General features: G+C 39.3%; 1 protein-coding gene and 1 non-coding gene across 2 annotated transcripts in view; one reads left to right on the top strand and one right to left on the bottom strand.

The window, feature by feature from the left end:
* Positions 1 to 1,762: 1,762 nt before the first annotated feature.
* TRNAR-ACG lies at positions 1,763 to 1,835 on the bottom strand. The gene has a single exon. It is a non-coding gene; the product is annotated as a tRNA-Arg (tRNA).
* Positions 1,836 to 2,040: 205 nt separating this feature from the next.
* Positions 2,041 to 27,058, top strand: part of SACM1L (SAC1 like phosphatidylinositide phosphatase) — a 65,432-nt gene continuing 40,414 nt past the window's right edge. The window contains exons 1-5 of the mRNA XM_037736774.1: positions 2,041 to 2,251; positions 20,642 to 20,739; positions 22,274 to 22,348; positions 23,624 to 23,751; positions 25,983 to 26,132. Coding sequence (XP_037592702.1) covers positions 2,220 to 2,251; positions 20,642 to 20,739; positions 22,274 to 22,348; positions 23,624 to 23,751; positions 25,983 to 26,132 — 483 coding nt within the window. The 5' untranslated portion in view covers positions 2,041 to 2,219. The remainder of the gene's footprint in view (positions 2,252 to 20,641; positions 20,740 to 22,273; positions 22,349 to 23,623; positions 23,752 to 25,982; positions 26,133 to 27,058) is intronic.

Genomic DNA, 27,058 nt, shown 5'->3' with positions numbered 1-27,058 from the left:
AAAAAAAAAAAAAAAAAATTATATATATATATATATATATATATCAAAGAAAAGGTAAATGATAAGCTGGAAAAAAGACTGCAATGTATTTAATAATTAATATACTTAATATATTAAAAAATCAAATTTGTAAGAAAAAATTCAATACATCAAGAGAAAACATATATATTAAGAAGTACATGTAAAAGGAAGTTCCATATTTCAATTATGAAAATTGCAAATAAGTTTTGATTAAATTTATAATATACAGTGTTGGTTAGCATGCATAGAAACAGAGAAACAGATGCTGTTGGTGGAAGTGTGTCTCGGTTTAATTTTTTGGAGGGCAGTTTGAAAGTAACAAAAGTCTTAAAAATGTCCATAAAATGTACTTTACAGATGTCCACCTGGTTGTTCCACCTCTAGCAATTTGTAAGACATAGAAATAATTCAACACAGGGCCTCATTCTGTCCCTCAGGCTGGAGTGCAGTGGCATGATCACAGCTCACTGCAGCTTCGACCTCCTGGGCTGAAGTGATTCTCACACCTCAGCCTCCTGAGCAGTGAGGACTATAGGTGCACACCACCACACCTGGTTAGTTAAAATCTATTTATTTGTTTGTTTGTTTAGTAGAGAGGAGGTCTCGCTATGTTGCCCAGGCTGGTCTTGAACTCCTAGGCAGCATCATTTTTTCTTTCTAAGTGTTAAACTGGCAACAACCCAAATTCATAGCGTAAGGGTTATGCTTAAAATATCTAGCTCTCTGATGGAGTATCTTCAAATAATATTTAATGACCTTAAATCTCAGACAAAAAGGTAAGGGGACAAAATGAGAAACCCATTTCCATACAACCCCAATTTGGAAAAACACATGTGCAGGTATACCCATGTTAAAAAGTATAGAAGAAAAAGCTTTAAGGAAAAAAATTAATAGTGATGATATTGGGGTGGGAGTCGCATTATTTTTATTTTTAATAATTTCTATATTTTAAAACTCTATAATTTTATCAGGGGAAAATGTTATGTTGGGGAAATTAATTGATCGATTGAGTGACTGGTTAATAGACAGCTTACGATGACTCATATAATCCCCGGGTTCGAGTCCCCTTTAGGCCGCAGGCGTTTTGCACCTTCTCGGGTGTCCAGGTCGCACATCTGTACAATGAGGGGTAATATACTAGATTACCTGAGGTCTTCTTACTGCAAAAACACCCGTGTCTTAGGGTTCCCCAATGGAATTTGGGGGCCGGATTGACTTCGGAGACGGAGCTCATAAAGGCCAGGGCTGCTGCAGATTCTGACGCTTTGAGGACTCCGTCCCCCCACACCCACAACTACCACGCGCAGCGCAGGTTTTCTTCCCTGCTGGTGAGATCTAAAGCCCACGCCATCCTGGTACACTAGGACAGCGCCGCTTCTCACATTACTATGGGGGTTTCTACTCCATGGCGGAGAAAGGACAGAACTGCTGCCTTAAATGCGCTTTTGCGTCATCCGGTAGCTAACCTCCGGCCACATTGCTCCCCACTCCAACATGCCACTTTCCCAGGTGCGTTTATCTAAATATACCCCATTTACAGACTTCTAAGGTGCATCATTAAGAACAGGGCGCTCTGCAGTTTGCAAATCACCTCTGACAACTCCAGGTTCCTACCATAATTAAAGGATGACATTATGAGCAAAGTAGCATCCAAATTTGAGACATTTAACTTTCACATTCTATATATGCACTTTTCCAAAGTCTTGTAATACACAGGCCCAGTGCGGCAAAATGAGCGTCGCGAGCCAGCCAGGAGTCGAACCTAGAATCTTCTGATCCGTAGTCAGACGCGTTATCCATTGCGCCACTGGCCCCGAGCTACCAAGGCTTTCTGCGTGATGGTTGATCACTCCCTACGCAGTTTGAACAGGCTTCCGGGCACCGGCGATCCATTTTACCCGAGTGCTACAGCTCCCGCAGCTCCGTCTTTCCCCCAGCCCGCTCCGCCAATCCGCAGCAAGTACGTCACGACGCTTTTCGTCTCATTTCGACCCGCCGTGTCGGAGGCCTCTCTAGCTCGCGCACTAGTTTGTCCTCCACCGCCACCCGTTCAGGCCGGCTCTCTGCGAGGCGGGGAGAGGGGTGGGACGAGGCTGGTCGCTGCGGCCGCCGTGCCAGGGTGACCGGTAACGCTGCAGCCGAGGTGGCGGCGCGGGGCGGGGCGGGCGGAGAGCGAAGGAAGGAGGTGGTTGTGCAGGATGGCGGCGGCGGCCTACGAGCAGCTGAAGCTGTGAGTCCCGCGGGCTGGAGTCCTGAGGGGTGGCGGGCGGGGCGGCAGGTGTGGGCTCCGGTCTCGGGGAGGGCTCCTGAGTCCCGGGCGGCAGATAGGGTGTGGGAGCTCTTCGCACTTACTGGCCTTGCTCGTCCGGCGTGGCCTCTCCTAGGCCTCACCCGAGCAGCCAAGGGCCGGGAACCAGGGGCTCGCCGGCTTTTCTCCACCGTGCTCGGCCCCAGTGCCCACGGCTGGAGAGAGAAGCTGCAGACTGGCCTCCAACGAGCCGGGGTCGGCTTTGCGGTGCGGCCCTTCCGGGCACGCTTGTTCCCCACTTTCTATGGAGAGCTGGCGACTACATTTATCTGTATGACTTAGCAGAGAAAAAGAGTTTTCTCTTACTTAACGGACCTGTAGCAGCACTTTAGAGTCTACACACAAATCAACAAATTTTTGTTTTGGTTGCAGCCTATCTGGGCCACCGAAGCCAGCCTGACCAGTCTTCAGGGTGCAGAAAAAATTTACAGTCAGCACTCTTAAGAACCTGAAGAAGTTTACTTTGGTTTAAACTTTATACAGCTCCAGCCTAAGGCAGGTTCTTAAGTCTGTGTCGACAGCCCGAGGCTAATCTCGAGAATTTTGGCACTGTAAATTGACTTTTCGGTAAATCCAAGTTCTTGAGTCTTTGAGAGAGAGGCTCTGGTTAAGAGTTATAAAATCTGTGTTTTTAAGGGCTTTGGCTTGTCTTGGATTAAAGAACAAAATGTGTTTATTTCCCTTAGTGTTACCCATTAGCATCTACACTTTTCTTGTCTCAGTAATTTTGTTCTACTCAACTTCGTGTTTAATGCTTTACTCCTAGGCTGTTTGAAAATCTGGTGGCCACAGGCTGGTCTAGTAGGAGAAACAAATGTAATTTTTAAGAAGCTTATCTATCCCTATACAGGCTAAAATATCTTGGCACTTAGGCGTAGATAGCACATTTCCGTTGCAGGGAAATGACATCAAAATGTGGTTTGGGCACTTCTTAAGCTCCTCAGACCTCAAGCTCACTAATAACTTTCTGCAAGGTTCAGCGGAAAGTTAGACGTGCAAAATTCAGAGAGGGGTCATCTATTTCACGTTGTATGTGTTGCAGGAAAGGTGATGATTGCCTTTTCTACAGTCCACCCCCTTTGCCATTTCTGTTTACTGTAATGTTGTTTGAAAACCCTAGCTGCGTATGCGCACTTCCCTCCACATTTTCCTCTCCACTTTTCCGTATTTTCTCCCAATTCCCCTTGGCAAAGTGCTCACCTTGTTCTAGGTGAAAGAGTTGAAGGAAATGTCTTCCACTACGTTTCTGGCCAGGCCATTGTCACATGTGGTCTGCCAGCTAATTAGGTTATTGTCTATCTGATAGGCGTTGAAGGGTTTAATGTGATTCTATACCAGGTCTCAAATGTGTTTAAGCAATATGGTGCCTTGGCTTGATGCAGCTTAGCGTTAGGTTACAGGATGCAGTTGAATTTTCCTGTGGCAAAGATTGAATAGGATGGAGAACTTCAGAATTATGATGATTGTTTTTCAGCTGCCAGGACCCTAAATTTAACCAGTTCAGACCTTGAAACAAACAAACCAAAGACCTCTATATACATAAAAGAGAAAGGAAATTTGTCTCTTAATTACCAAGAATGATGTTTTTGTATTGATTTTTGTGATAAGTGGAAGCTCTTAAATTATTTGGGTGATAGAGTCAAACTGGGGTTATGTGAAAGTCATTCGCTCATTTGTCAGTCCTTTTTACCCCCTGAAAAAATAAAGTTTTGAGTGTTTCTGTAATGTGAAGATACAACTTTTTTGCAACTTTATCAAGGGATTTATGACTTAGAAACTCCATTTTTATTCCTTCCTTTTGGCCATTCCTGCTCTGAGACTACTGTTGAAGGTTTTAAAATGTGGCTCCTGCCCTAAGGAGTACTCTTTTTTGGATGCATTTAGAAGTGAAATTGGTTTCTGTATAAGAACTGGTAGGGGATACTAGCCATTTTTTAAAATGTGTCTAGAGGTGTGTTTTAAGAAATATCCATGCAAAAGAGATATTTGATTATTTTATTGCAAAAGTATTGCTAAAGGATTTACTGGAATGTTGAAGTGCTTTTTTTTTCCTTTTGTTTCATTTGGTTTTTAAAGAGATGGGGTCTCATTCTGTTGCCCAGACCGGAGTATAGTGGTTTGATCATAGCTCACTGCAGCCTCGAACTCCTAGTCTCAAGCAAGCCTCCAGCCTCAGCCTCCCGAGGAGCTAGGACTACAGATGCACACCACCACACCTGTTCTACTTGGGATTTTACATAATACTCTCTGCATTATGCTACACGTTTTTTTTCAGCCCATCTCTGCCCCGTTGAATTTCACCTTTTTAATGCTCTGGTTTTATCCTCTACTTTCCTGCTTACAATTTCTAGTTCCATCTTACTGACCTATAGGATCAAGCTTGTATTTCTTAGCCATCTGTATATTCTAGCCTCTTTATAGTCTATCACCTAATTTTATTTCTTGTAACTGCCCAGAGCCTTTTCCCTACTTCTGCAAAACTTAGGTCATCCTCTTCTAGCTTCAAACTTGGGCATTATTTTGATCCTTCTACCCAGAATGCCTTCCTCTCTGCTCTCTTTATATACTGGTCACATCCATGGTAGAGCCAAGAGATCTCAGGTTTTTTTTAGTCAGAATGGATATGGATTCATATGTTAACTTGACTACTTGTCCTGGGCATAGTACTTAATCCTTCTGAATTGGTGTTTCAATCTGTAAAATGGGAATGTTGATACTTAACGATTATTGTAAGGCTTGACAGAGTTTTTTATTTTTATTTTTTTGTGAGACAGGGTCTCACTTTGTCACCCAGGCTGGAGTGCAGTGGCATTAGCTCAGCTCACTGCAGCCTCAACCTCCCAGGCTCACGTGATCCTCCCGCCTCAACCCCCCAAACCTCTGGGGCTGCAGGTACACATCACCATGCCTGGTTGATTTTGTGTGTTTTTTGGTTTCACCATGTTGCCGAAACCCGATCTCCTGGTCTCAAGTGATCCATCCACCTTGACCTCCCCAAGTGCTGGAATTACAGGCGTGAGCCACCATGTTGGGCCCAAAGAAAGTTTAGATGAAGTACTTAGTGTACCTCGTAGGTACCTTCTTGGAGAAACCTTTTCTTTCCACATCTTTTCCTTCACTGAGTTCTGGTAACACAAAGCCAGAAATGAAAAATTATTATAATAGGGGTTAGACACCAAATGTTTATGTGATTCATACATTCTGTCTCTTAGGATCAGTTTACAGTGCATTTACTTCCTCATGGACAAGAGGACGGAAAGCTAGAATGATCAATCCATAGTACCGTTGGAACCACTCATTTTATTATCTAGAAATGAAATCATTATGTACACAGTCGTGTGATGCTTACCGACAGAGATACATTTTGAGAAATATGTTAGGCAACTTCTTTGTAGAGACATCAGAATATAATTACACAAACCTAGATGGTACAGCCTACTACACCCCTAGGCCTTATGGAATAGCCTATTGTTGCTAAGCTACAAACCTGTACAGCATGTTACTATACTGAATACTGTAGGCAGTTGCAACACAATGGTAAAGATTTTTGTATGTATACATATATAAATAAGAAAAGGCACAGTAAAACTACAGTGTTATAAGCTTATAGGACCACCGTCGTGTATGTAGTCTGTTGTTGACCAAAGCACTGTTACATGGCAGGTGGCTGCACTTTGTTTCTCCAGCCAGTTTACACCTCAACATTTTCTTCTCTAGTCCTCAGTACCTAGCATAGAGCCGTGTGCAGAGCAGCTCCTCAGTGAATCAGCTGAGTAAATGAAAGGAACTTTCCAGTATAGACCACTGACTAGCACTTCAAAAAAAACACACTCTAGGATAACTTGGAATGTATCCTTTTGAAGAAACAGCAGCTTAAAAGTCATTTCATGTATGTTATTGTCTTCCTAGTACCTCTGTGAGGTCATAGGTTGATATGTATTCTCTGTCATTGTTGAAAACAGTCTAATAATTGCCCTTGGCCACAAAGTCAGGTCATACAGCCAAGCCATGGTAGAGCTGGCCTTGGAATACAGCTGGTCCAGAGTCCACTGATCTTTCCATTCCATTGCATTATCCATATTACCTTTTTTCTCTTATCAGATTGCTCTCGCCTTAGTCCTTAGATATGCCAGGTATTGCAATGAGTCACTTACAGTCAAATATAGTTGACATGTTCTTATGAATTTTTAATATAGAAAACAATATTGATTTGCTCAGAATTTAAAATTCATACTTTTTAAACTTCCAGGCAGTTCTAAATATCCTGATACGGCTCCATTTTTCTTTTTAAGTCATTTGTATAGGCATGGATATTGTCAGACAGTGATACATTTGAAGTTGCAAAATAATTAGAATGGAAATGCATTATTGGAAACATTTAAAGCGGTTTTTTCTTTTTTTTTTTTCTTTTTTTGAGACAGAGTTTCTCTCTTATTACCCAGCTGGAGTGCAATGGTGTGATCTCGGCTCACCGCAGCCTCCGCCTCCTGGGTTCAGGCAATTCTCCTGCCTCAGCCTCCTGAGTAGCTGGGATTACAGGCACGCGCCACCATGCCCAGCTAATTTTTTGTATTTTTAGTAGAGACGGGGTTTCACCATGTTGACCAGGATGGTCTCGATCTCTTGACCTCGTGATCCACCCACCTTGGCCTCCCAAAGTGCTGGGATTACAGGCGTGAGCCACTGCGCCCGGCCCCTTTTTTTTTTCTTTTAAAAGATCAGTTGAAATTAGGTGTAAGGCAGGGAATCCTTTAGATACTGAATCAGGCTGCAGCAGGCTTCTGAAGAATACTATTTCCTCAGGAAGTTGCCTTTCTTAAGTCTCATAACTGAAGTCATCAGTCAGGGCAGATATGGTCCAACCTTGAGAACAGATGTAACCTAAGATAACTTAAAAAACACATGTAATCTGTTCAGTGCAATGAACATTCATATTGTTCACAGGACTCTCCCGGTGGAGGGAAGGGTGTAGGGCAGCTAAGATTATCCTCATGAGTTTTGGCACAGACAATGTGGGGTTTGTATCCAAAGCGTTAGTTAACTGGGAGTTCAGGCTAGTTCAGGCTTACCTAAGCTAACCTGGCTAGCCAAGGTTAATGCTAGGCTACATCAAATGACTTGGTATGCTTGTTTTTTTTTTTGCCTTTTGCTTTTTGTTTTTGTCTTTTTCGAGATGGAGTTTCACTCTTGTTGCCCAGTCTGGAGTGCAATGGTGCTATCTCAGCTCACTGCAACCTCTGGCTCCCCGGTTCAAGTGATTCTTCTGCCTCAGGCCTCCCCAGTAGCTGGGATTACAGGCACCCGCCACCACGCCCGGCTAATTTTTTTTATTTTTAGTAGAGATGGGGTTTCATCATGTTGGCCAGGTTGGTCTCAAACTCCTGACCTCAGGCGATCCACCTGCCTTGGCTTCCCAAAATGCAGGGATTCCAGGTGTGAGCCACCACGCCCGACCGGTGTGCTTGTTTTAAGCTCAAGTTCCTAGTGTGCGATCCTGGCTCACCACAGCCTCTGCCTTCCAGGTTCAAATGATTCTCGTGCCTCAGCCTGAGTAGCTGGGACTACAGGTGTGTACCACTAGGCTTGGCTAATTTTTGTATTGTTAGTAGAGACAGGGTTTCACCATGTTGACCAGGCTGGTCTTGAACTCCTGACCTGAAATGATCCACCCACCTTGGCCTCCCAAAGTGCTGGGATTACAGCTAGTGCTTGACTTACGACCACGGTCGGGACCGCGGACCGGTCATAACACGATTTGGGCGTAAGTAGAGTAGGCTATATGTACAGTTGAAATGGTGCACACGGAGATGGTAGTGCTGCTGGAAGCTGGTCCGCACTGTCGTATGCCCAGCTGGGCAACGTTTGCGCTGCCAGACACGGAGCAGTCGTGGCTAGCGATTGTGGTCGTAAAGTCGAATGGTCGTAAGTTGCATAAGTGGTAAGTCGATCAATACCTGTACAGGCGTGAGCCACCATGCCTGGCCAAATTCTTTAGTAAGATTTTTGAGGGAATATGTTCTTGCTACAGTTTTATAACATGACGATCACCATGCTCCTATGCAAATAGTGGTTTCATTATTTTTAAAAATTGCTGTAAAATAAAACATAAAAGTTACTCTCTTAACCATTTTTAAGTGTACAAGTCAGGGGCAGTAAGGGCATTAACATTGTTGTACAACCACTATCACCATCCATCACCAGAACTCTTTTCATCCTGTACCCATTAAACAACTCCCCATTTCTGTATCCTCCCAGTCCCTGACAACCACCATTCTTCTTGCTGTTACTATAAACTTGACTACTCTAGATGCCTCATGAAGTAGAATTATAGAGTATTTGTCCTTCTGTGACTGGTTTATTTCCCTTAGCATAATGTCCTTAAGGTCCATCCATTTTGTAGCATGTATCAGAATTTCCTTTTTAAGGCTGAATAATAGTCCATCATATGTATGTACCACATTTTGTTTGCTCATTTGTTGTTGGACACATAGATTGCTTTTACCTTTTTGGCTATTGTGAGTAATGCCAGTGTGAATGTGAGTATACAAACATCTTTCTGAAACCCTACTTTCAGTTGTTTTGAGTATATACCCAGAAGTGGAATTGTTGGGTCATATTGGAATTCTGTCTTTAATTTTTAGAGGGCCACCATACTGTTTTCCCATAGTGGCTACACCATTTTAAATTCCCACCCACAAAGCACCAGGATTCCAATTTCTCCACATTCTAGCCAACACTTGTTATTTTCTATCCTGGTTTTTTTTTCTTTTTCTTTTTCTTCTAGATAATAGCCATTTTAATGGGCGTGAGGTTAGTAAGTAGTAATATTTTTGAAGTAGGCCAGTTTTACTCATTGATTTGACAGGATTTTAAAGAGGTCAGTTGTTGCCTGAAATAAGACATGAATGTGACATGGGAGATAAATGTTTTCAGACACTGGAAGATCACAGTGCCAACACTGAAAGAAAATAAAAATATTTGATGTTAATATTATAATTAAATATATTGCTTTTCTTAAAATTTAACAAGGCTAATTTTTTAAAAACACCCTTAAGAGCTGTTGAACCCCAGGTGACTATAAGATTAAATGCATTTGTGTTAAACATAATAGCCAAAACTGCCTTGGTTGAATTTAGCTTGTAGTCCCAATTCCATTTCTGGGATACTCAAAATAATTGAAAGTAAGATCTCAAAGGGAGATTTGTATACTCATGTTCATAGCAGCATTATTCACAACAATCAAAAAGGAGGAAGCAACTTTACTGTTGGTTCCTTCTTTTGTTTCAACATTTTTTGTAGAGATGAGATCTGGCTGTGTTGACCAGGCCAGTCTCAAACTCCTGGCCTCAAACGATCCTCCTGCTTTGTCTTGTCGTGTCGTGTCGTGTCCTGTCCTGTCCTGTCCTGTCCTGGTCCCTGGACACTTTATCCTTTTCCCTTTCCTTTTCCTTTTTTTTGTGACAGGGTCTTGCTCTTTTGCCCAGGCTGGAGTGCAGTGGTGTGACCTCGGCTCACAGCAGCCTCTGCCTCCCAGGTTCAGGTGAGCCCCTGTGTTTCAGGTTCGGATGATGCTCTCACCTCAGCCTCTTTGGGTAGCTGAAGCCACAGGTGCATGCCACCACACCTGGCTAATTTTTATATTTTTTGTAGAAACAGGGTTTTGCCATGTTGCCCCCAAGCTGCTCTCAAAATTCCTGGGCACAAGCAGTCCTCCTGCCTCAGCCTCCCAAAGTGCTGGGATTACAGGCATGAGCCGCTGTATCCAGCCACTTTTTCTTTTTTATCTTATGCTTGGACAGTAATTCTTAAAAGCAAATTAACCAGCTGAATGAAGGTAGTCAAAATAGAAGCAATTACTATACAAGTATTATGCTATTTTGATATATCTTCCATAGGTTGTGTCTTATTAACGGGAACCAGAACTCTCGGTAGATACTGAATCTTCTTGTCTTGACAGAAACTTGGTAGGATTCTTGTTCAGTTAGAGTTAGTGGTGAATTGGAGTCTGATCACCTCACCAGATAGTTTATGTGGGACCAGAACCCTTTTTAGTATACAGTGTTACTTTGAACCTTAGAGATCTGTTATCAACAGTATAGTTTGACCAAATAATCTTGAATTGAATCTTGTCTTCTGAAATCTGTTTCATAAAATAAGTAATGCTATAGCTTGTTTGGTGAAGATTTAAATACAAAAATAGCAATAAAACAATACACACCAGCAAAAATTTCACCAGTGAATGTTTACTCAAGTGTTTTTGACTGCAAGTGCTAGAGAGTTAAAGTTAATTTCACTGGCTTTTGAGATGAAGCCTAGGAAGCATAAAACATGTAGAATAAAATTTACTACATAAAACAATTATGCTTCAGATCAATATTAAGACCAATACAGAAGTGGTGGGAAATGAAAGGAGAGGAAGATAACAGTAAGGACATATATATATAGGTGCCTGTGAGTTGGGATGATACCTGCTGTTACGATTAACAGAATTGTGAGTCATTACTTATAATTACCATCCCTAGAGATGTTAATTCCCTGGCAGTCACTGTTCATGTTTTCATTGCTCCAATTCTTTTTTTTTTTTTTGAGACGGAGTTTCGCCCTTGTTTCCCAGGCTGGAGTGCAATGGCGCGATCTCGGCTCACCACAACCTCCGCCTCCTGGGTTCAGGCAATTCTCCTGCCTCAGCCTCCTGAGTAGCTGGGATTACAGGCACGCGCCACCATGCCCAGCTAATTTTTTGTATTTTTAGTAGAGACGAGGTTTCACCATGTTGACCAGGATGGTCTCGATCTCTTGACCTCGTGATCCACCCGCCTCGGCCTCCCACAGTGCTGGGATTACAGGCTTGAGCCACCGCGCCCGGCCATTGCTCCAATTCTTAAGCCTAGAGATACCACTTTCAGTGACATTATCAGAATAGGCTGGTGATAGCATCAGCAACTTAGATTCTAGCAGCATCTCTCTGAGAGAGAAGATTAAGCAAAGCCTCAGAACTTTTGAGCAAGACATCCCTACCTTGATCCATCATTACTCTTATTTTTATATTTTGTTATTATAATACTTTTTGTTATTTTCTTTTGAGATGGAGTCTTGCTCTGTCATCAGTCAGGAATGCAGTGGTACAATCTCGGCTTACTTTAGGCTTGGCCTCCCGGGTTCAAGTGATTCCCCTGCCTCAGCCTCCTGAGTAGCTGGGACTGCAGGCACACACCACCACGCCTGGCTAATTTGTGTGTGTGTGTATTTTCTTTTTTTTTTTTTTGAGGATGGAGTTTCACTCGTGTTACCCAGACTGGAGTGCAATGGCGCGATCTCGGCTCACCGCAACCTCCGCCTCCCGGGTTCAGGCAATTCTCCTGCCTCAGCCTCCTGAGTAGCTGGGATTACAGGCACGCACCACCATGGCCAGCTAATTTTTTGTATTTTTAGTAGAGACGGGGTTTCACCATGTTGACCAGGATGGTCTCGATCTCTTGACCTCGTGATCCACCCGCCTCGGCCTCCCAAAGTGCTGGGATTACTGGCATGAGCCACCACATCTGGCCTATAATACATTTTTTAAACCTTATTTTTATTTCAATCTTATTTATGTGGTTTAAAAGTAAGTAGTATACAAAGCTTTTAATAACAGAGGCAACTACTTTTTAAGTGACTTCTGGTATTTTACTCCATATTTATACAAATGCTTATATTGCTGTTTCCTCATTTTTATCGGTTTTAGTAATCTGATGACTTCCTATTGCAGAAGATGAGGATTTCGCTTTTGTGCCTCTTCTTTTTTTCTCCATATAGTTATAGTAAGATAGTCAGTGTTCACAATGTTACGGTTATGTAGCTGTGGTTCAAATGAAGCCTCATGGTGTATCATAATTACATTTCCTTATAAAAATGTTTTGTTTTTCCTAGAATTAAAAATTGCCTTAGTTCTTTTTATTTGCTTGACTTTTTAATGTACCTGTTGCAAATCAGTCTGCAGTTTCTCCGAAAGAGCAACATAATTCCTTTGAAACATGTCAGTTGGCTATCGATTCATTTTCTTCTCTGAGGCTTACCCTTAGGAGCCCTCTCTCCTCCTGCTTTTAATCTGGGCTGGTTATTCTTTAGCCCTGTTGTGTAGCTATTACCTTGGGACCTCTCATCACCATCGTCATGAGAATTCCTTTTACGTCCTATTTTGGATTTCAAATCTAACTTTGTTGGGTGTTCTCTCTTATTTTGGTGGAACACACCTTTCCTCCCTTGTAAAAAAAAAAGTGAAATGTAACTTTTGAGAATGTGTATCTGAAAATTTTCATTCTGCCCTCACACTTTTTTGGTAAGTATGACTAGGTATAACGTTCTCAATTGGAAATTATTATCCTTCAGAATTTTAAAGATCTTGCTGTTGCCTTGCTAATACAGTGGCTGTTGAATACTTCACTGCTTCTTTTACTTTAATTTTTTCTGGGTGGAGGGGAACTAGAACTGTCTCTTTGTAGTGATTTGAAATTCCATGTTTAATATGCCTTCATATATGTGTTTCCATTTATTTAGTGGATCTTTTTTGGTCTGAGTGGGGGTTTTTGTTGTTGTTTGTTTGTTTGTTTTGTATTCTTTGATAATTTCTTCCTTTTTTTCTTATATATTCTTCTGGAATTCCTGCTGCATGGATGCTGAATATCCTGGATTGTACTATTTTCTTACTTTTCCCCACTTTTTTCTCCCATTTTTCCCTCCTCTTCCTCCTTCTTTCTCTCCTTCTTTGCTTTCCTTCCTCTCTTTTCTTCCTATGCCATCCTACTTTGCATTTCTTTTTAGCCTCTTAAGGAGAGTACTTCGATTTTATCTTCCAATCCTTCTGTTAAAATTTCAAAATATTATTTCTACAATCAGTCCAAAAACATGTTAATGCATGCTTTTACCCTCTTCTTGTTGCATGAATGCAGTATCTTCTGAGGCTATCAATTATAAATGTGTTTTGGAGTTTTATTCTGTTTTCAGCATACTTTATTTGCCCAAAGTTATTTTATTTATTTTTTTTTTGAGATGGAGTTTCGCTCTTGTTACCCAGGCTGGAGTGCAATGGCGCGATCTCGACTCACCGCAACCTCCGCCTCCTGGGTTCAGGCAATTCTCCTGCCTCAGCCCTCTGAGTAGCTGGGATTACAGTTACGCGCCACCATGCCCAGCTGATCTTTTGTATTTTTAATAGAGATGGGGTTTCACCATGTTGACCAGGATGGTCTCGATCTCTTGACCTCGTGATCCACCCGCCTCGGCCTCCAAAGTGCTGGGATTACAGGCATGAGCCACTGTGCCCGACCCTGCGCAAAGTTATTTTTTTCTGCTTGTTTTGGTCTGTCTTCTGTGATAAATCCTTTTTTCAAATATCTGGTGATCCTTGGTTGTCATTTCATTTTTAAGAATGAGGTACTGTGTCAACTGATGGCCCTCACTGTAGAGTGATTGTGTGGAAATTCATTGGGGACCCCTAAATGTCAGCAGTTTCTAACATTTTTCTCTTGGGCCAGTTTCTTCCCTCTTTTCTTTTTCTTTTTTTTTTTTTTTTTTTTTTTTTAACTGGTCTTTTTTTTTTTTTTTTTTTTTTTGTGTGCAATTTCTTGTTTTTTTTTTTTTTTTTTCCTTTCTGCTTTCCTTTTCTTTTTTGACAGTTCTGTTGCCCAGTCTGGAATGCAGTAGTGTGATCATGGCTCACTGTAACCTCTACCTCCTGGCCTCAAGCAGTCCTCGTACCTCAGCCTCCTGAGTAACTTGGAGTACACGCACGTGCTACCACACTAGGCTGATGTTTGCATTTTTTGTAGCGATGGAGTCTTGACTTGTTGCCCAGGCTGGTCTCGAACTCCTTGGCTCAAGTGTCCTCCCAAAGTGCTGGGATTATAGGTGTGAGCCATGTCACCTGACCTTGGACCAATCAGTTTCTTCAGACACAGTCTTAAAAAACTCCCATGGGAGTTGTGGGAGAGCAGGATGATGTAAACTTGGCCACCAGCACTGTGGGAGCCTGGCAGAGGAAGCAGGTTGGAGGGGTTTTACCAGTCTGTAAGCAGACCTTCTCTGTCTTCAGACTTCACTTGACACTCTCACCTAGTTCTCAGCTGTGCCTGGTGTCTGGAATCCATAGACTGTCTTGTTGAACTGTTCTAAACATTAAATCCCTGAGTCAAGGAGGACAGGTGTCTGCAAAGTCTGGGTTTCGGTGGTGTTCTAATAGAAACTTCAAACTGCCTTTACACCCCTTTTTAAGTCAGTGTCACTGCCTTACTTGCCCCATCCCACCCCTACAACCTCTTATTCCCCACATCTCCTCTGACTAGTTCTTATTGCATTTTCCCTCTAGTTCTTGAAGCGTCTCAGCATTCTGCTACTGGAATCTGCTTATTTTGTTGACTCTCACCTTGTAGACAATTCAATTCTGTAGTATCCGAGTTAATTAGCCTATTTCCAAACACTTTTTCTTTTCCAAACCTGCATTTAAGTAGCTAGTATCTGTCTACAGCCTGCACCCACCTGTTAATACTTCCCAGATTCCGTCTTCTGAGAGAAGATCAAGGCTTCTGTGGAGGGTTTTCACTGTAGAAATTAATTTCATTCTACCTCAATTAAAATTTAATTTGTTGTCTTATTTCAAATGTGTCTATCCAGACTTGGGGGTATCATATATTTCTTTTTAAAATAAGGTTCATTATCTAACTTTATAATTTTAGGGATTCTGAGCACATAGTAAAGTCATAAGCTTTGACTGTGGTTATTAGGAATGTAACAATTACTAAAGGCCTACTTCTATAGCTGGATATATAGATCTGGTAAATTATTCGAAGTCCTAATCTAAGATGTATGTTTTAATCTCACATCCTTCCAAATCAGTTTTAAATTTAAATGCCAAATTGAGAAAATTTTTTTTTTTTTTTTTTTTAAGAGTCTTGCTCTGTTGCCTAGGCTGGAGTGCAGTGATGTGATTTTGGCTCACTGCAGCCTCCATCTCCTGGGTTCANTGAGACAGAGTCTTGCTCTGTTACCCAGGCTGGAGGGCAATGGTACAATCTCAACTCACTGCAATCTCCACTTCCCAGGTTCAAGCAATTTTCCTGCCTCAGCCTCCCAAGTAGCTGGGACTACAGGCATCTGTCACCACGCCTGGCTAATTTTTGTATCTGTAGTAAAGACAGGGTTTCACCCTATCAGCCAGGTTGGTCTTGGACTCCTGACCTCACATGATCGTCCCGCCTTGGCCTTCCAAAGTGTTGGGATTACAGGCATGAGCCATTGTGCCTGGTTGAGTGGATGTTCCTTTACCATTTTATTAAGCAATCTGTTGTATCACAGGGTTCCAGTGCAGTGCTAGAAAGAATACCCTATAGTGCAAATGCCAACAATTCAGCTCAGGCAGAGGGCAAAGGAAAAGCAATTAGGAAGGCCAAGGGGACAGCAACCCTACCTGGAATTCCATGTTTAGTGGAAATTATCAAGGTAAAGGTCATCACATCTCACACCTTTAAGTGACAGGCTGGCAGGGGTGATGGTGGAGGGGGGAGGCTGCATGATCAGGTTTCCTAGTTGTGAATAACGATCCTATCTGGTCTCTATACCAATGATTCAGATTCCTCAGAGTCCAGAACAACATTTTACCTGCCCTCCATGTCAAGGCAACGCTTATTGGCCATCAAGATTTCTTCCTCCTCTTTCTGGATGCGAGCTTCTAGAGCTGTGTCATAGCTGGTGTTAGGAGAGTGACTGATGACTGTTGTGTCCCTGGGGAGGAAAATGGAAGTGATGAGATGGCAGCATAGCAAGATCAATGAATGTTATCGTTCTTCTAAGTCAAGGGAGGCTTTTCTGGAAAGTCCTAAGCTGAAATCAATCTCATTTGGAATCTCCCTCAGATGGTTTCTGAGGGACTAACTCCTAAGAGCCTCCAAATTAGGACAGTTCAATGGTCAGGGTAGAAGACGTTGTTATTAGTATAGAAGTGGCTGCAAAAGTCAGCAAGGAATTCTATGAGATATGCACAGGCTTGCCTTCAGAACTGAACAGATACCATCCTAAAACCTTCTGGCACATAACCCCTTCAAGTCTTTTTTTTTTTTTTTTTTTTAGACAGAGTCTTGCTCTGTTGCCTAGGCTGGAGTGCAGTGATGTGATTTTGGCTCACTGCAGCCTCCATCTCCTGGGTTCAAGCAATTCTCCTGCCTCAGCCTAGCAAGTAGTGGAGATTACAGGCATGCACCACCATGCCTGGCTAATTTTTGTATTTTTAGTAGAGACAGGGTTTCACCGTGTCAACCAGGCTGGTCTTGAACTCCAGACCTCAAATGATCTGCCCACCTCCACCTCCCAAAGTGCTGGGGTTACAGGCGTAAGCTACTGTGCCCAGCCTAGAAAAACTTGTAATTGCTTCTAATGGAGGTAGTTTTTTCTGTGTGTGCATGTGACTTTTGTGCTCTTTTTTTTAATTAAAAAAATTTTTTTTACCCTAATACAGTATGTAAGTGCTCTTATAAACACTTGATTTTATAATAAATACTTTATTGCTGACTGAAATGTACCTATTAGGTTATATCCCCAACCTTGTATGTTGAAACAAGGGTGACTTTTCAATTCATTGATTTTTGTCCAAATAATTTTCATTTTAAAGGTCTTATAGGTGAGGAGTTTAAATGCATTTATGTAAATATACGTGGTCAGAGTGTAGAAGGGGTATGCTTTCCAGAGCGAGCAATATGCATTTCTCTGTTGGCTGTTTATTTAGAGGCAAGCTTTGTGTTTTTGTGCCTAATATAAAAAAAAGTGGAGGGATTTGATTTCTGAGATTGGTGAATAATCATCTTTTTATATTAAAAGTAGCATTAGTTATTGAAGAGATAACACACCCTTTATGTGGAGAAATAAATTATGGCAACTCTGTCCTCCAAAATGCAGCTTTGAACTTAAAAGATGTAGGCCTGGCCAGGTGCAGTGGCTCGTACCTGTGATCCTAGCTCTTTGGGAGGCTGAGGCGGGCGGACAGTGAGGTCAGTAGTTTGAGACCAGCCTTGCCAACATGATGAAACCCCGTCTCTACTAACAATACAAAAATTGGCTGGGCACGATGTCAGGCTTCTGTAATCCCAGCTGGTCGGGAGGCCGAGGCAAAATCATTTGGACCCAGAAGGCAGAGTTTACAGTGAGTCGAGATGGCACCATTGCACTCCAGCCTGGGTGACTGGATGAGACTAGACCTCTGAGTTTTACGAAGAAAATGGATGCTCATGGACTTTACTCTGTAGTCAAAACTGTGTGACCTTCCTCAGACCTTATCTGAAACCTGTAATTTTGTCCTAGATGTAAAAGTAAAGCAGCCAAATAGGAGCAGTGGTGATGGCTTTGTCAAGAGACTGAAGATGGTGGAAGTGTAAAAAAACAACATTAAAACCCAGTGGCCTGAAACCATTTAGTAAAATTTAAATAATGCCTGTATTTCATGGAGTCCCGTCGTAGTACTGAGCATATCATATGTATTCTATCATCCACCCTCACCTATCAGTTCTATCTCTTTTTATTTTAATTATTATGTTTTTGAGGCAGAGTCTCACTCTGTTATCCAGGCTGGAGTGCAGTGGTGCCATCTCTACCCACTGCAACCTCTGCCTCCTGGGCTTAAGCAATTCTCATGCCTCAGCCTCCTGAGTAGCTGGGACTGCAGGCATGCACCATCATGGCTGGCTAATTTCTGTATTTTTAGTAGAGATGGGGTTTCACCATGTTGGCCAGGCTGGTCTTGAACTCCTGACAGCAAATGATCCACCTGCCTGAGACTCCCAAAGTGCTGGGATTACAAGCATGAGCCACCACACCCAGCCTCTATCTCTTTTTAATGGAGAGAAAGCTGAGACTGGCAGCAAGGAATGAAGTCCTTTCCTCAAATGAAATTTTAGATGCCTTAGTGTTTGGGTGTCGAGATGACAAAACTTTAAAACAATTCTTTTAAACAGAAAGTCTTTAAATTTTATTAAACTAGGGTTTTTAAACATTTCTTTAAGTGGTTTTTTTTTTGTTTTTTTTTTTCCCCTAACCAGGGACTATTTTGAACACAACAATGTATCTGTGCCAGCCTACCAAAGAATGATGTCTTCAAATTCTAGTAATATAGTATGGTGAAAAAAATGATAACTTTTATACTTTTACAAAACTGGTTTGAATCCCAATTTCATGTGTACTATCAGTGAGTCCCCAAATCTCTAAACTTCCTGGCTCAGCTGTCCCTGGAATGTATTCGTCACCTGCCACATTGCCCTGGTGCTTGTGTAATGCTTAGTAAGTGGTAGCCTTTCAGTACATGTCACTGACTTACACTTGGAATGCAACTTATGCTTCCATAAAACATCTTTTGTAGATATGGACTGAAATATTGGATTTTTAAAAAATGGTGTAAGACTAGATGACTGGAAGTTCTTTATATTTCTTTTGTTTTAGGACCTCTCACTTTGTTTTATTTTTATAGCTTAATTGAAGTTAAGTTGACATACAATACAGTACACACATCTCAAGTGTACAGTTTGATAAATTTTGACATTTACACCTGTGAAACCATTGCCAGTATTATAATAGTGAATGTATCCGTCACCTGGAAACGTTTCCTCATGGCTGTAATCCCTCCTTTTTCTCCCTTTCTGCACAAGCTAAACATATATATGCCATATGATCCAGCCATTTCACTTTTAGGGAGTTAATCAAGATACAAGATACATGAACATCCGCCTTAAGACTTTTTGCAAAAATGTTCCTAAACCCTTTCCTTTGTTCATAGTAACCCCAAACCAGAAGTTGCTCAAATAACCATTAACAAATGAATGGATGGACAAATGATGATATATCTATACAGTGGAATTCTATTCAGTAATAAAAAGAATGAACTGTTATATTTAGGTTGAATTGAAGATTGCTGTATTTGAAGCAGATTTGCTTTCTTTGTTGTACTGATTTTCTTTCACTTAGCATATCCCCCCAAATGAAGGAAACTGCCCTAATGTTTAGTTAGTTACAGATGAACCGTAAGAGGTTGTAAATTATATTTGGATAATTAAGGATTGATTATTCCTCAGAGAGCTTACAGTCAAAAATAGTCAATACAGTTTGTTTTGCTACAGGACATTTTTCTATAATACCAAATAGCTTATACACAATTGGTAAATAGAAAATGATGTCCATGATGGTTGTGTGGGTTTGAATAAGGTTTTTCATAGGCAAGTGGGAGTAGAATTAAAAAGGAAAGGAAAAAAACCCTCAGATTGGCTGCTGCACAGATAGAACAGATGGAAATTCTTTTAAGTCTTGTTTGTGAACAATAAAGATTAGTTTCTGGAAAAAGAAATAGTTCTTGGACTCAGCCTCCCTTCCCATCCTTACTCAGCTTCTGAAACGTCGTATCTTCCCCTGTGCCTACCTTCACAACAGTCTCAATCAGTGGCTTGGAGTTTTATCTACTTCAGTCTTTATCGTTTTAGTGCCTGCAAATTCAAACGCATTTTATTTGGTTAATATTTACTATATCCTGAGTTAGTCCCTGATCATGCCGAGTTGCTTGCCTCAACTATTTATCTCTTGAGAAACCAACTGTTAACTTTTGTTAGACTCTAATTACAAAGTTGCATAAATTTTAAGTAGTCTCTCTCAGCCCTATTTCTACGTCCTTTATTTTTTATTTTGCGGAATGAGGAGTTTTTTTCAGGAACATATATGTCGGTTTCTACAAAAAAAAACCCACCCCACCTGAATATTAATTTATTTTTAAAAATTTCCTGGAAATATTTTATTTAAAATGCATTTCTTATTATTTTTAGCTGATACCTCTTGTTTACTATGTGTCAGATGTTCAAAGTGCTTACCAAAGATTAGCTTATTTAATTCACATGATACTGCGTGATGAATCTGGTATTATTGTTATTTTACAGTTAAGGGAATAAGAGGCTCAGAGAGAAGGAGTAACTTGCCTAAGGTCACACAGTACTGGTAGTCTGGTTCTTTAGAGTGTTCCTACTGTGCTGCCTTGCCTTCTGTACCCTGTTGAATATTATAAACTAGGTTTGATTGTGATATTTTTGTATAAGTTAAATTGATGGTTTCATAGCAAATCAAAACCTTGTCAGCATCAAATATACAAGTGAAAAGAGTTGCCATGAACTCATAAGGACAGCAAGCTTAACAGCTTCATCTGTTGGGAAGCTGGGAAAATGATGTCAAAGTTATACTCTGTAATTGTTATAATAAGTAGTTTTTTAGAAGTCTTCATTTCATTTGATTTAGTTATTTATGTTTTACATTTTTTCTTAGGCATATCACGCCTGAAAAATTTTATGTGGAAGCTTGTGATGATGGAGCAGATGATGTACTTATCATTGACCGTGTATCCACAGAGGTTACCCTTGCAGGTATTTTACAGCCAGATTTAGAAGTTTGGGGAGAAAGATTTTATACATAAATTACAATAATTAAAAAACATAAATCAGAGGTATGTCAATTTGTGGATCACTGAGTGCATTCCTATTAAAATTTTAATTCTTGCTACCTTATTTATAGATTGGTGCAAAAGTAATTGTGTTTTTTGCCATGAAAAGTAATGGCAAAAACCACAATTACTTTTGCACCAACGTGTAATTTTTGTGCTTCAATTTTATGCTACCTCCTTCTTTGTGAAAAAGAGAGTTGATCTTGAAAATTTTAGATAGTATTTTACTGTCTGTAAGGATTTAAAAACATAATATTTATTTATTTTTTTCCCTTAGCTGTATTTTAAAGGATTGGTTTAGATAATTTAATAAATGAAAATAAAATATATGTCACTGTCTAAAACTTGTAGGTGTTCTTAGGCAAATGATGTTTCTAAGTTTTATCTACCTATCCAGTTATATTTTGTTTTTACTTTTCTGGGATGCGGAAAACAAACTTTTTTTCACTTGTGGGGAACAGCCTGACTTCTGAATAGATAAATATGAAATAACTTTGGTGACAAATTAATGTACCATGTGTTCTAATATTTGGAATTTCATATTTTGTTTGTTTAAAGATTCTAATTTACCTCCAGAGTTTTATATTTGTTTTCTTCTTAAAGTATAATATTTGAATAACCATAGAGTAAATAGCCTTTGAGTGGATAAAGTGAAATATGAAAATATGTTCTGTGGGTAATGGGGTGTAAGAAAATTATGGCTATAAAATTTCTGTGTTTTGATTGTGTGGTAATTCTGGTAGTACTACGTATAGTTTGTCTTTGATCAAATGGAAATAGAGCTCTGTTTTAGTATAATAATTTGACATTTCCTATTTGTCTGTTGCTTCATGGCGGCTTGTTGCAAGATAGCTGATTGTTTTTAACCAGTGTTAGTACATTTCTCCTAAAGTTTAAATTATACTGCTTCTTTATACCATGTTGATATAACCTGGTGTCTTTCAAGAGCTTTAACGTGGGTATGTTTTCAGTTGTTCTTGATCTTTCAGTAACATTTTATTTGTAAGTTGAGATTGCAGACCCATTTGAATAGTCTGAAAAGTTAAAGGTCATGAATAGTTTGAATGTAAAGATAATGATGCCAAACAGTCATCAGTAAGACATACAATGAAATACTTCCACGCAAAGTCAGTGTTGAGACTGACTTGCTGACAGTTTCTTAGCCAATTTTCTTTTCATCATTGGGAATGCAGACTATGCCATTTCTAATAGGACGGTTTTTTTCTTCCATTAGAGAACCTAACATATATTCTAGGAGTTATCACAGTTTCATTGCTGTTACTCTCCAGTTTATATAACATACATCTCTATGAATAGTGCATTTAAGTTGAGGAATGTTGCTTTTCTTAGAGCAAACCATGCAAATTGGTTTAGTTGAAGTAACTATTGAAATCAGACTAAATTTCTGTTTCTGTTGGCAAGCTTTTTGTATGTGATTTTTCTTTCTTTCTTTTCAGTCAAGAAAGATGTTCCTCCTTCAGCTGTCACAAGACCAATATTTGGTATACTGGGCACAATCCATCTGGTGGCAGGTAAGAGAAAATAAGCTAAGATGGGCAAAGAAGGTAATTAAACAAGGTAGTTAAATTGACTAAATATTAGAGTGAGCATATGATGAATTAATACTTTCTATCATGTTTTAGGCAATAAATCTCTTGGTTAAGTATTTGTCATTAACTTATGAAAGAAATACTCCCCACATGGTAAAATTTATCAGCATGAGGTTCTATTACTTAAAAAAAGGTTTTGTATTTTGTTGTGTTTCAGTTAGAATTGAAATCCTTAGCTAGATGTTTTTCACAAATTCCAAGAGTATGTAAACACAATTTTTAATGCATCAATGGACCAGGGTATTCTACACCTTCAGCCCTGTGCTAATAGGACATGGTGCATGTTAGTGGACATTCCTTGGTTCTGAGTTGTTAAGAAGGTGCTTTTTGTTTAGATTTAATTTCATTGAGTTTGTTTGAAGTTCCTGTTGTTTCAGGCATCATGCTAGATGCTGAGTTATAAGGGATGAAAGTCCATTTTGCCCCACAGTTGAGTCCAATGAGAGAGGCGTGTAAATAGTGAATTACTGCAGTACTGTGTGACAAGATCTAGGAGAGAGACATGTACATGGGAGAACTTCCAGAGAGAGCACTTGTGGGTAGAGTGTTGAACAGACCTGAAGAATTAATTGAGTAGGAAAGGGTTACTCTGTTTTATATATTTGTGGGGTGAGGAGGTAGCAAGGTCAGGATTGGTGTATTGTGCATAATGTTGTGATGACTCCTAGATTCCTGACCACTCATCCTTGTAATATTGCGGCAGCCAGTTGGGTATACTGCCCCAGCACATTTCTCTACCTTCAGAGAAAGCACATTACTCTAACTTCAGAGTTACATGAAGAACACAGGAGTGGTGTAGAAGGTACATTGCCTTGTAATGTCAGATCTCATGACTTGATGCTTTAAACTACCTGCTGGGAAGTGATTAGCAGAGGCCTGTATGCCTTGGGGGTATTGAAAGAGAGAAGTATTTTCTTTCTCTGCTTTCCATTTACTATGACAAATCCTTTGATTATGAAAAGCATTTGCTTTTAGCTTTTTTGAGAAAAATGTGACCTTTCAGTAAGAATTTTTCTAAATAATATTCTGGTTTTTCTATTCATAAATTGTAAGGTTGCTTTAAAAATGGACCTTTTTTCTGTGTGGCACAATATAGTCTTATTCTACTAGTCTTTAAAGTTAAACAATAAGGACTCCAATTTCTACCTTTAGAGTTACTGTTTTTGTAATTATGTGTGTTTGGCGTGCTTTTTGCAGGTAATTATCTTATAGTCATTACCAAAAAGACAAAAGTAGGTGAATTTTTCAATCATGTAATCTGGAAAGCAACAGATTTTGATGTCCTTTCTTATAAGAAGACAATGTTGCACTTAACTGATATTCAGGTAAGAACTGGAAATTGTTACTAACTGCAAAGCCCAAAGCAGTAGCATGGGATGGGTAGAGGAGGACGAGGGTATTGTGGAATACAGAGAATGCTATAATTATTTAAACAACCTGTAGAGCTCACTCTATCTACTTTTCTACCCAGGCATAAAAAAATATTTTTTAAATCATTCAGATAATTTTGTTGCTCTTGTTTTTTTTTTTTTTTAAAAAGAGATTCAATTCTTTAATTATGAAATTTCATTCATGTGGAGAGAAAAGGGAAAACAGAAAATGCACATGTGCTCAACACCAAATTTAACTTCATTTCCTCTTTATAAAGAAATAAAATATAAATACCTTTGAAGTTCTACTCCTCTTAACTCATTCCCTTCTTTCCCAAAGAGGTTTTCTTTATTTTTACCACATGTGAATGTAAGCATGTATGTGTGTTTATGAAATGTGTATATACACTTTCAGGCAGTTTTCCTTTTGCACGGTTGCTGTATGCACAGATTTCAGTAACCATGGTTTAGTTAACACCAATCCCCAAACAACATGGCTTAAATTTCAGTTACTACAGTATATTAACTGAAGAATTAACCCACCAAAGATGAAGGTGCAAAGAAACAAAAAGCAACAACTTTGGAAGAGAAATTGAAATTGAACATAAATGGAGCATAGAAGAAGTAGCTGACCATGGGAACGCTGACACTATCACCATTCAAGGGACTGTAGGTATGCAGCCAGAGGTCTTAGTGCAGGTGAACTTACCAACATTAATGATGGAGTGGCTGTGATGAAAAGGATGACAGTATCCCGGAGGAAGTGATGCCTGCAAAAACTTCCCATTAAAGGAAACTTTGGAGATATTTCACAACATTGAAAGGGCAAAGGATACAATGTCAGAAGTTGTTTTAGACTTAGGAAAATGTATGACAGTTTACCAGGGATAGAAGAGATATTCTGTATCTTAAGTTATATGACAAGAAGGCAAGCAGTGTTCAAGTCTCTTGATACATTTTTTTTTCACAAAGAAATAAAATAGTTTTCATTCTTAGTGTTTCTAATGTTTTAAATTACAGTGTGCTAAATATTAGTTTTATAATTTATTCATTTCTTTACACTTATAATTTACTATATAACTTACAAGTTAATATCTATAACTTACAACTATATAAGTTATATCTGTAACTTACAATAGAGTTTTTAATGTTTTGACAAAAAATTTTTAAAGATCATGGAACAATCATAGTTTTTACAATTGACTGTTGATATGTATAAGAACATAATATATTTTCTATTTTATAATATACATATTTATATAAATATACTTTAGAATTTCTTTTTCATAATATGTATATCAAGAAATATATATCAATATATTTATTCTCTGCTAGCTATATTTTAAAGAAATAAAAATGGCTGTATTCATTTACTAGACCAGTCATATTTACTTAGACAATTTCTTCTTGATTTTTGTACTTTGTTGTAAAGCTGTGTAGCTAATTCTAAAAACATGTCTGAGCACAAGTCAAAAATTTTATATATGTAGATTTGTAACGTGGATTAACAAGTTAATCATTTGGTAATCATTAAACGTTTCTAAACATTAACGATTGTTTTTTAAAACAAGGATAAAGACAAATGTCAATCTTGGTATTCATTGGGAAAGCTAGTTAAAATGATTATCCAAAAATAAAGATAAATATTGCTTTTACTTGACTTTTTAATCTTTGTTTTAAAGAAAAAGAATTCCATTTTACTTCTCATCCATCCCAAACCAGGAAAGTTTCTTGAGAATGAGGATGATGTTAGTATCTTCTTATTTGCTATCTCTGTTATTGGGCCCCTCTTAAATTTACGTGTTTTATTTGTCAGGGTAGCTATGCTAACTTTGCAGGGCTGTTGTGAGGATTAGAGAATCTTTGGAAAATCTTTGGCACACAGTAGGTCATAATCAAAGGTGATGTTTTGTTAAAACCACTCTTCTGCCCTTTAGAATAAAATTTGTGAAGGGGAGGGGGTCCTACCTAATCAAGTTACCTAATAGTACCCTATAGTGTTTATTGAGTATCTATCTTCTGTGTGCCAGGAACTGTCCTATGTCCCAGGGAAATGGTGAACATCCCTCTTGCTGGCCCAGTTCTTATGCCAGTAGTAGTCTTTAACGAGGCTGTGCTTAAAGGTTTTTATTTTTATTCAGATTCCTTTTCAGTTATGAGCTGTACTGATTTTTCTTTGTTTACAGTTACAAGATAATAAAACCTTCTTAGCAATGCTAAACCATGTCTTGAATGTGGATGGATTTTACTTTTCAACAACATATGATTTGACCCATACTTTGCAGCGGCTATCCAACACTAGTCCAGAATTCCAAGAAATGAGTCTGTTGGAAAGGGTAAGCTTAATCTTCAATTGTTTTTATTTTTAGGATTGTAAAAGGGACATGTCTCTATTTCATGCATAAAAATTCATATTGATTTTTCTCAGTCCTGGTTATATTAGAATCATGTATGAGGCTTTGAAAACATACCCTGTTTTAAATATACATTACAATCCCAGCATGAGAGTCCTGGAATCTGTATATGTATACAGCCAGAATTGAGACCCACTGCTGTAGATATTCAGAAGTCTTTATGTAAACACATTCATATGTTATTATAGGAAAATTTTCAGAATTTGTATTTCTGCATAAATATTATCAAGCTACCAAGTGCTAACTCTAAAATGTCAAATCTTCAAACTAGCATTGCATTAATTTGTAATTTCTTAAGTCTCAGTGTTCTACAGTGTGGCAGTTACATTAGCAGTACAATTAGGCTTACAAAATTCGTGTTCTAACAGTTGATATTTCTTCTGTAGTGATGGTTATTTATAATTTTTATAACTAAAAAAGTAACAAGTCACTAAGAACATGGAAAATGTCTGTTTAAGATTTTTTTATTTTGCTTTTTTTTTTCTTTGAGACAGAATCTCGCTCTGTCACCCAGGCTGGAGTGCAGTGGCATGATCTCAGCTAATTACAACCTCTGCCTCCTGGGTTCAAGCGATTCTCATATCTCAGCCTCCTAAGTAGCTGCACTTACAGGCATGTGCTAACATCCTTGGCTAATTTATAGTATTTTTAGTAGAGATGTGGTTTTGCCATGTTGCCCAGACTGGTCTTGAACTTTTGGCCTCAACTGATCCGCCCACCTTATCCTCCCCAAGTGCTGGGATTATAGGCATGAGCACTGTGCCTGCCCAGTCTGCTTTTTTTGTTGTTGTTTTTTTTTTTTTGTTTGTTTGTTTTTTTTTTTTTTTAGACGGAGTTTCGCTCTTGTT

The sequence above is a fragment of the Cebus imitator genome, unplaced genomic scaffold (genome assembly GCF_001604975.1).
Source record: "Cebus imitator isolate Cc_AM_T3 unplaced genomic scaffold, Cebus_imitator-1.0 Scaffold0, whole genome shotgun sequence".
Lineage (NCBI taxonomy): Eukaryota > Metazoa > Chordata > Mammalia > Primates > Cebidae > Cebus > Cebus imitator.
Note: the sequence above shows the minus strand (reverse complement) of the source record. Positions and strands in the feature narration are given on the sequence as shown.